Genomic DNA, 10,622 nt, shown 5'->3' with positions numbered 1-10,622 from the left:
ATGAATAAATAGAGAAGGGGGGGGGGGGACATCCACTTTTGAACTCACTGGGCTTTACAGTACGAGGAGGAACAGGGGATGACTGGAGGCGGTCTGAAGTGGCCATTTGCTGTTTCTCCTTTATGATTAGCGAGATAAAACCAAGAATGCGCATGGAAACCAATCTCAACATTGCATGATCACAAGGACGGTACAGCAGCTGATACGTATATGTAAATACATCAAATACAATCAAGTGTTTGACGTGGCTGCTGGTCTGAGGGCGGAATTCATCCTGCAGCTGGATGAGCCAGCGTCTGTGTTAAAGTCCCATGCATGATCAAAAGGAAACAGGACACTTACACTCTCTGTGGTCTCTACATCACACGGCATCGATGTTTCACACGTCTGTGACTGGCCGTCCTCTGTGTCTTTAAACAGAGACTGAACTAATGAACATTGGCCCGCAGTGCATTTATTTTATTGGATTACGAAGGGCCTGACAATTCGAATGCTCCTGATGTGGACTGTGCATGGCGCATGAGGGAGAGAGCTCTGCCGACCCATAAACAAACATCCCATTTGGATCAATAAGCCGAGTGGCCAGTGCCGCCTCGAGATGCCCGCCGTAAATCTGCGAGGGCCGCCCTCAGCCTCATTAAATTATAAAGGATCTGCGAGCCGTGAAACACTAACAGCGAAGCATCGCGCCAGTTGCTAAAAATAGAGAGGCCCCAAACAAAAGAGTTTTTTTCCCCCCCTTCTTCCACATTCATATTGTTACTCAAGAACCCTTTTAACTCTCCACTTCGCTCATTCCCCGAGGTCAGGAGAGAGAGGTGGCCAGAGCGGGGGCATCCCGGCGCGCTAGCGTGTGTTGGCCGGGTGTCGTCCGTGCGTCAACAAACCACGAACACGTCCCCGTGATGTCACGATGAGGGAGATACAGCTGTTCTGGCGGGCAGGAACACTCTCACCGAGGCACTCCGCCCGCTGCCAGGAGTCGCGGGCTGCATCTTGTTGCTCCAATTTAAATTGCAAATCCACTTAAAGTACATAAGTCAAGAGTGCTCCCAGCTAAAATGCAAGCCGTGTTGGGCCTGGAAGATTTTTAAAAAATCATGGACCTTGCACTTAGGGGGATTACATTTTCATGCGCTAAAACAAGGGGGGCGAGGCCCGACACGTCATCGCGGTCGCCTCCAAACGGGGCAGCCCCACACCGCGACTGATACACGTTTCGTTTCGAAACCGACATCACACAGCCCTCCTAATGTCTTCCAGTACGTCTCACAGCCGCCCATGTGTTTTCAGCGCAGTGAGAAACGGGCGTGTTCTTGGGCTTTCTTGGTGGGACTAATCAGGGAGAAAGAGCAGTTTCCACACTGGTGACTTTTCAAGGCCCAGTGGTATAAATATCAACCATCTGTGAGGCCATCTGCATTGGGGTGCTATATCATGCACCAAGGCCAAGCCACCAAACGCAGACAAGTTGCCTCCTGTGGCACTATCTGCACTGCACGAGAGAGGAGTAAGCCATCGCAGGGTCGCTGCTATCAGCGGTGCATCTTGCGCGGCGATGTTCGCGCGTTCATATATAAGTGAGGTCATCTTTTAGAGGCGCAAAACACGATAACCTGAGCGCTGTATAATGCATCGCGCAGCTGTAACGCTCCGGGCCTGCCTCCAGATCTCATCGCAGCCGCAGCGAAGCCCGAGCGCAGATGCAATTCATGTCGGCTAACAGGTGCGTTTTCCAATCGAGTGTTCATATCTGAACTTAGATTACAGTGGGACCGCTGTGATTGCAGGGGCAAACATGTCTGAAACAACCAGCCATCCGTCATAGTTTGACAGCTGCTGTTGCACCAGCTCTGAGTTGTTTGTTTTGTTTTTTTTGTTTTTTTTTTTGCTCTTGCACTTTACCACACTGACTTCTGTGCACCGACGTCTGCAGAGATGAAACGCAATGAGATGCCGTGACCTTTTTTTTATACTCAGTTGGAAATACAAAGACAAACAGAGCAACGCAAGCGAAGAGAACGACAGCACAGGCGGTGTCATCGCGGACAGAGCACCCCGGCCACACAAGACCGAAAATAAAAAATAAAAAAAAACCTCCCCGTCTCGCTCTCGCAACATCTGGAATCACGCTGTGTGTATTATGTTGCTTGCGACCCCTGTGCCTCATCAGCTGTTCTCTGCGAGCATGCATTTGTGTTTGCGGCAAGAGGGAAGAAAAATGGAGTGCGAGTGTGCGCGTCTCGTTGTGCATGCGAGACATTGTTTCAAGCGATCTAGTTACTGGAACGGAAAGGAATGGAGGAGGGCTGGTGGTGAAGAGCAGGCCACTCGAGGGTCGGGGGGGGAGAAAAAGAGCGAGAGAGAGCAGAGGGGCCACTGGCGAGCGAAAAATCCTTTTGTTACTTCTATAGATTGTTGAGACACAGAAGGGGGGGGGGTTAATTTGTCCCAAGGTCTGAGAGCGTCCATCAGCAGACAGCAGCCCCGCCGCCCTCCCCTCTTTAATGATGTTTGTTTACATAAGACCATGATGCACTTGTGAAATACCTCACGCAGCGCCGGTGATGGGACACATCTCGTGCTGCAGTTGTGAAGCGAATGATGGAATAATCTGAACACTGAGAGGCTGGTGGACGAGTAATAAAAAAAAAAAACGTGGCAAGGGAAGGAAAATGTGCCTTCTGGTTGCAAACATGCCTTTGATCACACGCACGCGTCATCATAGCCTGGGAAAATATAAATAGCCTGGAAAAATGTTTCACGCTTTTGAAGTTAAAACATGCACTACTTCTTGTTTCTTGATGTTAAATCGCACCGGAGCCGCCTGACAATCGTAATCCTTTGAAATGAATAACCAACAGTAACTGTTAACAATTAGCAATTACATTAATGATCGATTAATGTGCTCTTTATTCTGTTTATTCTGTATTTATTTTCTTTTTTAATACTATTATTAGTAAATTTTCATTTTTGCAGAGCTGATTACTAATTACTTACTTAAATCCCCCAAAATAGTCAGTTTATGATCACGAGTCTGGGAAAAGATTGGTAAATACCAAGATAATGTCACTGACAACCTTCAGTAGCTACAGAAAACAGCTCACAATGTTATGCTCTGCTTCTCTTGGTAAACAACACAATTCAATCACTTTTAAAAGTGGAGCTTCTATGAAATTAATTATTCACATAAACCAGTCCAACCCAGCACAGAACTGGAGGGCATCACTTTGCGTTGAAATGTGGTGGGGACATGACAACTCAGATGAGAAAGCAGATATATATAATAAAGTGAAATGGTTTTAAACGTGCAATTTTAGGCAATGTAGTGAGGTCAGAGTGAATCATTACAGCGGGTAAAAAAATGCTTAATGGTGCATTAGAATTCATTTCATCTCATTTGTTAGTTAACTTTTTTTTTTTTTTTGCTGCAAGCTATTTTTGGCACAAATAATGCTTTGAGAAGGTGATGGGGACTAAAAACTGATCTTTAAAAAAAACAGGTGATGTCATGTCCCCACCGGTGTAAATGACACCCTATACCATGGGTGTGATCCATTAATGGACTAATCATCCCAGCCCTTTAAAAAGCACTGAAAAAGATATACACATATAGCCACACTATGTAGTGTTGGGGTGGACAATTAAATCAGAGGAGAAACATCTTCTTTGACTATTATTTAATGTTCAAACAACCTGAATAACAAACTGTTTGTTTTCGTAAACTGAAGAAAAAAAGAAGAAGAAGAAATGCTGACCTTAAAGGTCAACACAATTTCATGCTGCTTTACTGTTGTTTATATGTGGCGGACCCTGCCACCCTACTATCTTCAAACAGTGTTCTTGGGGACCTCTGACAACAGCTTGTTTATTCAGTTGTGGAAAAAATGTATATTTCTCAGAATTCATTAATACTGTAAACATTAAAAATATGGAGTTTGAATTTCTTCTCCAAAACCACACAATGCCCGTTTGCAGAACTGCCATAATAACACTATATTATTAATAAACACCTCCGTTCAACACTGTCCATATATTAACATTGTGGTCATATGGAGACTTGAGAAAACATACACGCTCACACACTGACGGTGACTGTACACTGTACACATGCAGTGCCGTGATGTCGGACTAGTATTTGATCGTGACACTCCATTGACACAACAGGACGCGCATCCTCCCGACCAGCCTCTTCAGTGTTTGTTGCAGGACGCCCGGGCTGCGTAAGAGAACTTCAGACTCTAGAGGTCTCCATCCTTCAGCATCCCCTCATCATCCACCTATTCGCCCTCCTCCTCCTCCTCCTCTCTAGCATTTTGTGCAGCGGAGGAGGGAAGGAGGAGAGAGAGACAGAGAGAGAGAGAGAGAGAGAGAGAGAGAGAGAGACTGCTGAGGTGGAGACAGAGGGGACCCTGAGACAACACGTCCCACGCCAGAGCCAGACAGCCAGGGAACTTTGATTTGACGCCAAGTAAAGCCCCATGCGAGCGAGGACGACGATGAAGAGAAGGGGCCACGTTTCTTCCTCTCCTCCCTCCTCCTCCTCCTCCTCTTCTTCTCCTTCTCCTCGGGAGGCTTAGACATGTCGGGCGCGCGTTAACATATGATGCCCTTGGACTCATGCGCTCAGCGAAGATTTGCGTTTCTGTGTGATTTCGCCCCTCCGATCCCGCTTGATGGTGCCGCGTCGCTGTGCCCGCGCTCTCAGGTCAGCCGAATGAGTGTGAAGGCGGTCTGAGCGCATTGTTTCCAGCTCCGATGCATGTGGGATTTCCAGCCGCGATGTCTGCAATATTTCGCTCTTTGTTTCTGGGTAAGTCACTTCTCCCATTCCCCCTCCTTCCAAAAAAAAAATAATAATAAAAATAATTCATTTGATAATAAAAGAAGAAGATGGTGAAGAAGAAGAATGGAGGAAAAAAAAAGGAAAAAGCAGCGGATAAATGTGTGTTCGTGCGATGAATGTCACAGGGCGATGTGGACACTGATGCCTGTCCCTTTATTGTATTTACAGCGATCTGAACTGTGCACGCTGTCCATTGTTTGACGCCTCCCTGCAAACACATCTGGTCAAATGTTTCAGCCTCGATTTTGGAATGATGTCAGAATACATTTGTTTCTTCAGTAAATCGTATTCTTGGCACTTGGAAATCGCTATTTATATGTTGGCAAATCCAAAAAATTTTTTTTTTAAAAAAATGGAGAAATGAATAAAGAAATGATGATGCATGAGTTAACCTTGATTTCCCAACCAGAGGCTGCTCTAGACTTAGGGGAGCTCTCTAATGGGGGGGATTTAAAGGGGATAAAAGTTCACCTGATCCCTCCCTTTAAAGCTGCTATTCAGATTTATTGACCCTGTGTGCACGTCATCTATTGACACTTAAAAAACAGGCCTGCTGCAGATGCACAAAGTGTTTGTTTTTGTACCATTGTTTGCCAAAGGGGGAAAAGGAAAAAAAAAATCCCAACAGCAACCGCTGTGGTTGGATGGTTTCCAAAAGCTGCTTTGGCCCCATGTTAAGAGCCCTGGATGTGATTTTAAGAATGCGAAAATGTTGGAATTTGTCGGGCGACATCATCTGCTTTTCATCACGCACAGAACTTGAAAAGGTTAATTAAAAAATGTTTTGTTTCCTCCGTCTACCGACCGTGACAGCCTGCTCTGGATCACAGTGTTGTGCTGGAGGGGGCCTGCAGCGGATTCCAGGTTCAGAGCTAAATGAGCGATTGTTTAATTCCACCGTGACTTCACTGACTGGAAGTTACTGCGAGGCTGTGTTTAAAAGAAAAAAAAAGAAAAAAAAAGACTTCCAGTTAGAGGTTTCACACTCCCCGCTGCTGTCTCAACACCTGCAGTGGAATTTCCCCAGCTGGCTGTAACTGGGGACAGACCAGCGTTGTCCAGCAGGGATTTTTTTTTTTTTTTACAGTCTGAGGTGACTGTGAGTACATGGTATGAAAAAGTTTGGATCCCCGCTGCTAAAGTAAGAGTAAAGTCGAGAGCGGCGATATGAGGGACGATGGTGGTGTGAGTCCAGGAGTCGTGCTGTGGCCGACGTGATTGCTCTCTGCTGGTCGTGTTGCAGTCTGGGGAGGATCGAGAAGCCGATCGCTCGCGTTGAATTTTTCATTGCGTCAGTTTAGACGTACAGCTGGTGCTGTTTGCGTATGCTCGGCGCGGGCTGTGCATAAGGAGCTTGTTATCTTCAGTTCCCGTTATTGGGTTACGAACACATTGCGGTGACCTCTCGGGAGAGTGTATTCTGGGAAAAGGCTCCGGTCCCTTGTGACCCCTGAATAAGATAAGGATAAACGGAAGGATGGAGGTGTGGCGAGGAGCTGCGCACACGCTGACTCGTTGAGGTTGGGTGCGAGTCTGATCCTGCGCTCAACATAAAGGAGCTGACTCGGCATGTGGACGCCGCACACCAGCGCATTTTGCGGTTTCAGTCATCGGCCGCGTCGCGTTAGACGAGACTGGAGGTAAACATGTTGATTATCTGAATAGCAGCTCCCTACTGATGATCACGAGGGACGGACTGGCCATCTGGTGAGGTGGGCAAATGCCAAAAGGGGCCGCCCGTTCTGTGGGTCACCTCCACAATCAGAAAGATGAACATACGAGTGCATGAGAAGCCTTTAATAATTGAATCTGAAACGACTTATCTTGGCCCAGAACACTTTCTATCAGCCACTCCATGTGATTCTTACTCAACAGCCTCACATTCCATTCTCCCATGATGCCCTTGACGCTAACATTAGACTGGAAGACAAAAGTTTGCCGGCACACGATGTTACTGTCAGGTGTGTTATTGTCTCAAGGCAATTCGGAGGCTTACAGATAAGTTATCGTGACTCAAGAAGCAATCCTGATTCAGATGATATGATTGACAGGGTTTAAAGGTTTCCTCTTCATTGTTTGCTAATGAGGCTACATGAAGGCGAGCCAGGCTACTGTAGTGAAGCTTACGACTGTATTCTAGCTATGAAGCTAGTAACTAAGAGTGTCGTTCCTTTTCTTGAGTTTTGCTTACTGTTGCCCTGCCAGCATTATGCAACAAACTGGTTCAACAGTTTTTTTGTGTCAGAACGAATTCTAGGTTGTGTGATTTCGCAGGGTTCTCCGTCACCACAACATGGGGAAAACAAAAAAAATAATACTGTGACTCCTCAGACAGATATTGCGATTGATTTGCACCAATTGGGGATAGTGGGAAAGTTTTGGATAGTTTTTCCTTTATTTGCCTGATGAAGCTACAGAAATCGTGATAACGTGACCTCTGATGGTGTCTGTACCAACATACATGTTTTCTTACATCTCTGCAGTACCTCACTGTGATGCTGTTCAGTCACACATTTTTACTTTAATCAGTAAATTGTAGCCTCTCGTAATTTGGACACTGCACTTGGACAAATTGCGATTTCAGTGAGATTTTTGATCAACTGTGCAGTATTCCATCCCACTGCTCCGCTGTGTGTTGACATGGGGGCTGCTGTTCAGCTTTTTTTTTTTTGTTTGTTTTTTAATGGTCATGAGGAAGACAGTGAAAACACAACCAATTTTAAGCACACGCCGCTGTGCCAGCCATGGCGAGGTGAAAACACGCCACATTCACTCATCCAACGCTAATATGTTCCCTGATATAAAAAAAATATATAAATGGTAAGCTTCCCTTAAAATAACCATCAGCCTGTGCTGAGACGTATCAGATGGCTTGTTGTTGCCATGGTGAGGCCTTCTCTCCTTCCCCCTGTCATGTCACAAGATATGACAATGTAAAAGTATTTGTGCAGCTGAAAATGATAACACTGAGGGTGAACGTCCAGTACCGTCACAGTGCGGGTCATGTGCCTCGAGAACAAAATATCTGCCAGTCAGCCAAAAGAGCATTTTTCCCTGACCGGGGGGTTACGTAGTTTGTTTGTTTTTTTTTTCAGGCTCGGCAGCTCTGTCGTGCCACACTGAAGGACATTTTTTCCTGAAGTTACAGCCTGCATTAATTCAAGATCAACGCCGAGGCCAAGTAAAGAGAGGAAGTGGCTGTTTTATTATAAAAGAATCAATAGTCATTAATAGGGTCTCATTTCCTTTTTACTTGGCTTTGGCCTCGCAAGTCCTGAGACATCCTTAATTTAATATCTGCTGGAGATGTAATATCCACAGTTCACATTACAGATAAGTAGCACAATTAATTGCCACGGAGAGTTCCGTCGCTCCCTCCCGTAACTCGGCTGACACAAAGCAAGAAACAGAACAAGGTCACGTAAAGTAGCGCGGTGGCAGCGTGGTAGATCCAGCCAGGTAAAGGAGACTAGAGATGGATTGCCTATCTGTCCTCGTGCCAGGATTAAATGACTCTGAATGAGGGGATTTGAAAACGACCGTCCAGGAAGTAATAACAGTGTAAGTCACTTGACAGAAATGTAATTGGAAAGAATGAGCAGCTTTTGTAGGCGAATTCCGAACCTCAGCAGCCTCGCTCGGCACCTCGTTCGAGCATCGGTCTGTAAGGCGGTGCAACATGAGCGACCGCGGGGATGCAGCGGGGGTCGCAACATGCGCTCATGCGTGCGCGTCTACATGCATGCACATGTGCGCAACAGTGAGAAGATGGCAGCGCCTGTGCAGGCATGCTAGTGTTAGATGTAGATAAAGAGAGCAGTGGCTCCAAACAGAAATTCTGTCCCCATTCTATATTTAGCATGTCTGCCGGGGTAGGCAGAGGATCTCTGAAATGTGAAGATGACAGGAGCCTCCTGAGCCAGAGGTTATGAAGTGACATCTTGATGTGTTTGTGCCTGAATCACACTCCCACACACACACACACACACACACACACACACACACCCAGCCACAGACTTTTGACATTCCTACAAAGCCAGAGACATTTAGATATTTGACGTCTAGTTACCATACATTAAGGCTTCGTCTTGATCCCCCCCCCTTTGACGCGCATTTTTTCCTCGGCGTTATCATGTTGCATTCCCTGTGTAGGTCGCTGCCTTGGAAAATATTTGCTTTTTGGGAGCGGTGAATGTGGCACATCTGCTTGTGCAGGACCCCCAACCTGCTCAGAAATTTCAAGCATTTGACGGCGGCGTGTGGAACTTTTGCACAGCGGGTTAACCTTCATCTCACATTGTGAAAGCGTGAACCTTTAAATGACTTCCAGTCTCACTTTAATTGGCCGGTACAGTTAATTTAGTTTAGCGGGGTAATTCGATGAACGTGATGCAGACGCGTTATCAGCCCATTTTCACACAGAGTGAGCAAAGAGACAGTGAGGAGCATCACAACACGCCTCTGACTTTAGATGTTAGCAGTTGACTTTCAAGTCACGAGTTGACTAGTTTACGTGCGTTTGTGACATTATGATGATCGGGGGTACGGTTAACAACAATGCTAATGCCAAAGGTGATTGTGTTAAGGACTCTGAACGTGTCCGACAACCAGCAAGGAGACAAGGAGGCAAGGATCTGGTTGATTACTCAGATGAAATATTTGTGGCCTCTGAAAGTTTTGAGGTTGTGTTTCGGTTCCGGCCCCACCCGTGCTCACTCGCGGCTGCTGAGCTCGGGGATGCTGATTTGCTCGTGTTTAGTTCCTCAAACACCAACACTCTGTCTGGTTAGCTGCATTGCTAACTGAACTAACCAGAAGCTACGATTAGCAGCAGTTAGCGCTGTGTTGCAGTCATCCTCTGCTCTAATGGCAAAGCAATGCTCGTAGGTGGAATGCGAGAGCGTATCTTTTTCTGTGACGAAGCAACTGGTAAAAACTTGGAGGGGGGGGGGGGTCTTCTCATCAACCAGTAGGTGCAGCCCCACACACCACATGTATGTATTCAGAAATCAATGCGCTCGATAATGCAATCAAGCTGTAAGGCGTACAGTGCAGGAGAGGTACGGCCGTCGAGGGGAAAACAGCGGACATCTAGCAGTGCATCACTCCAGACAGTCGAATGACTTCCCTTCCACCTACAATGTCAGCGATTTGACATGCAGAACAAAGTGTAAACAGATTTCCATCGAGAGAGGATTGTATTACTCTGAGCAAAAAACGGCAGATCGGAATTTCTCAGCAAGGGCAGAGCACTCCAGAATACAAAACCTCCACCGAGGGGTGACTCGAGAGGCCTGCAGATGAGTGCAGAGGTCCAGCCGTCCTCAAAACAATTGACCCATATCATTAACAAACACTGATTTGCCTTCCAAGCACTTTCCCCCTGATGTGCACGGCCTTTGAATGACAGCGTGCTTCCCTGAATAACAAGGCGTCCTTTCTCAGCACCTATGGGATCCTTCATGTTTCATTGATTGTGGGGCTTTTAGTCGGAAGGTCTATCTATTCTGTCGCAGCAAGCCGGACGCCATGCCTTGAATGAGAGGGTTTGTAGGTGAAGGTGTACCTGCTTTGTACTGTAAGTGCTTTTATTCCTACTAGCAGAGGGTCGAGGCAGGTCGTATTTTTATAGCAGCCGAAGATACCCAAGGATGAAAATAAAGGTCACGCCGGCGGAGTGAATGCAGTCCGTGCTGAGCTCGCCCCGCTGCTTCTGCAGCGTTTCTCTGGTCGACAGTGTCTTCATCTCTGTCCCGGTGTGTTTCTGACACACGAT

At 46.6% G+C, this 10,622-nt stretch overlaps 1 protein-coding gene across 2 annotated transcripts in view; it reads left to right on the top strand.

Moving 5' to 3' along the window:
* Window positions 1-3,873: 3,873 nt before the first annotated feature.
* The window catches only part of clmpb (CXADR like membrane protein b), a 75,185-nt gene continuing 68,436 nt past the window's right edge, over window positions 3,874-10,622 (top strand). The window contains exon 1 of one of the 2 annotated variants that reach the window (XM_037084532.1): window positions 3,874-4,813. In XM_037084532.1, the coding sequence (XP_036940427.1) occupies window positions 4,759-4,813 (55 nt within the window). In that variant the 5' untranslated portion in view covers window positions 3,874-4,758. The other variant, XM_037084551.1, reaches the window with a different exon arrangement.

Source organism: Acanthopagrus latus, chromosome 2, assembly GCF_904848185.1.
Source record: "Acanthopagrus latus isolate v.2019 chromosome 2, fAcaLat1.1, whole genome shotgun sequence".
NCBI lineage: Eukaryota > Metazoa > Chordata > Actinopteri > Spariformes > Sparidae > Acanthopagrus > Acanthopagrus latus.
This window is presented reverse-complemented; position numbering and strand designations above follow the sequence as displayed.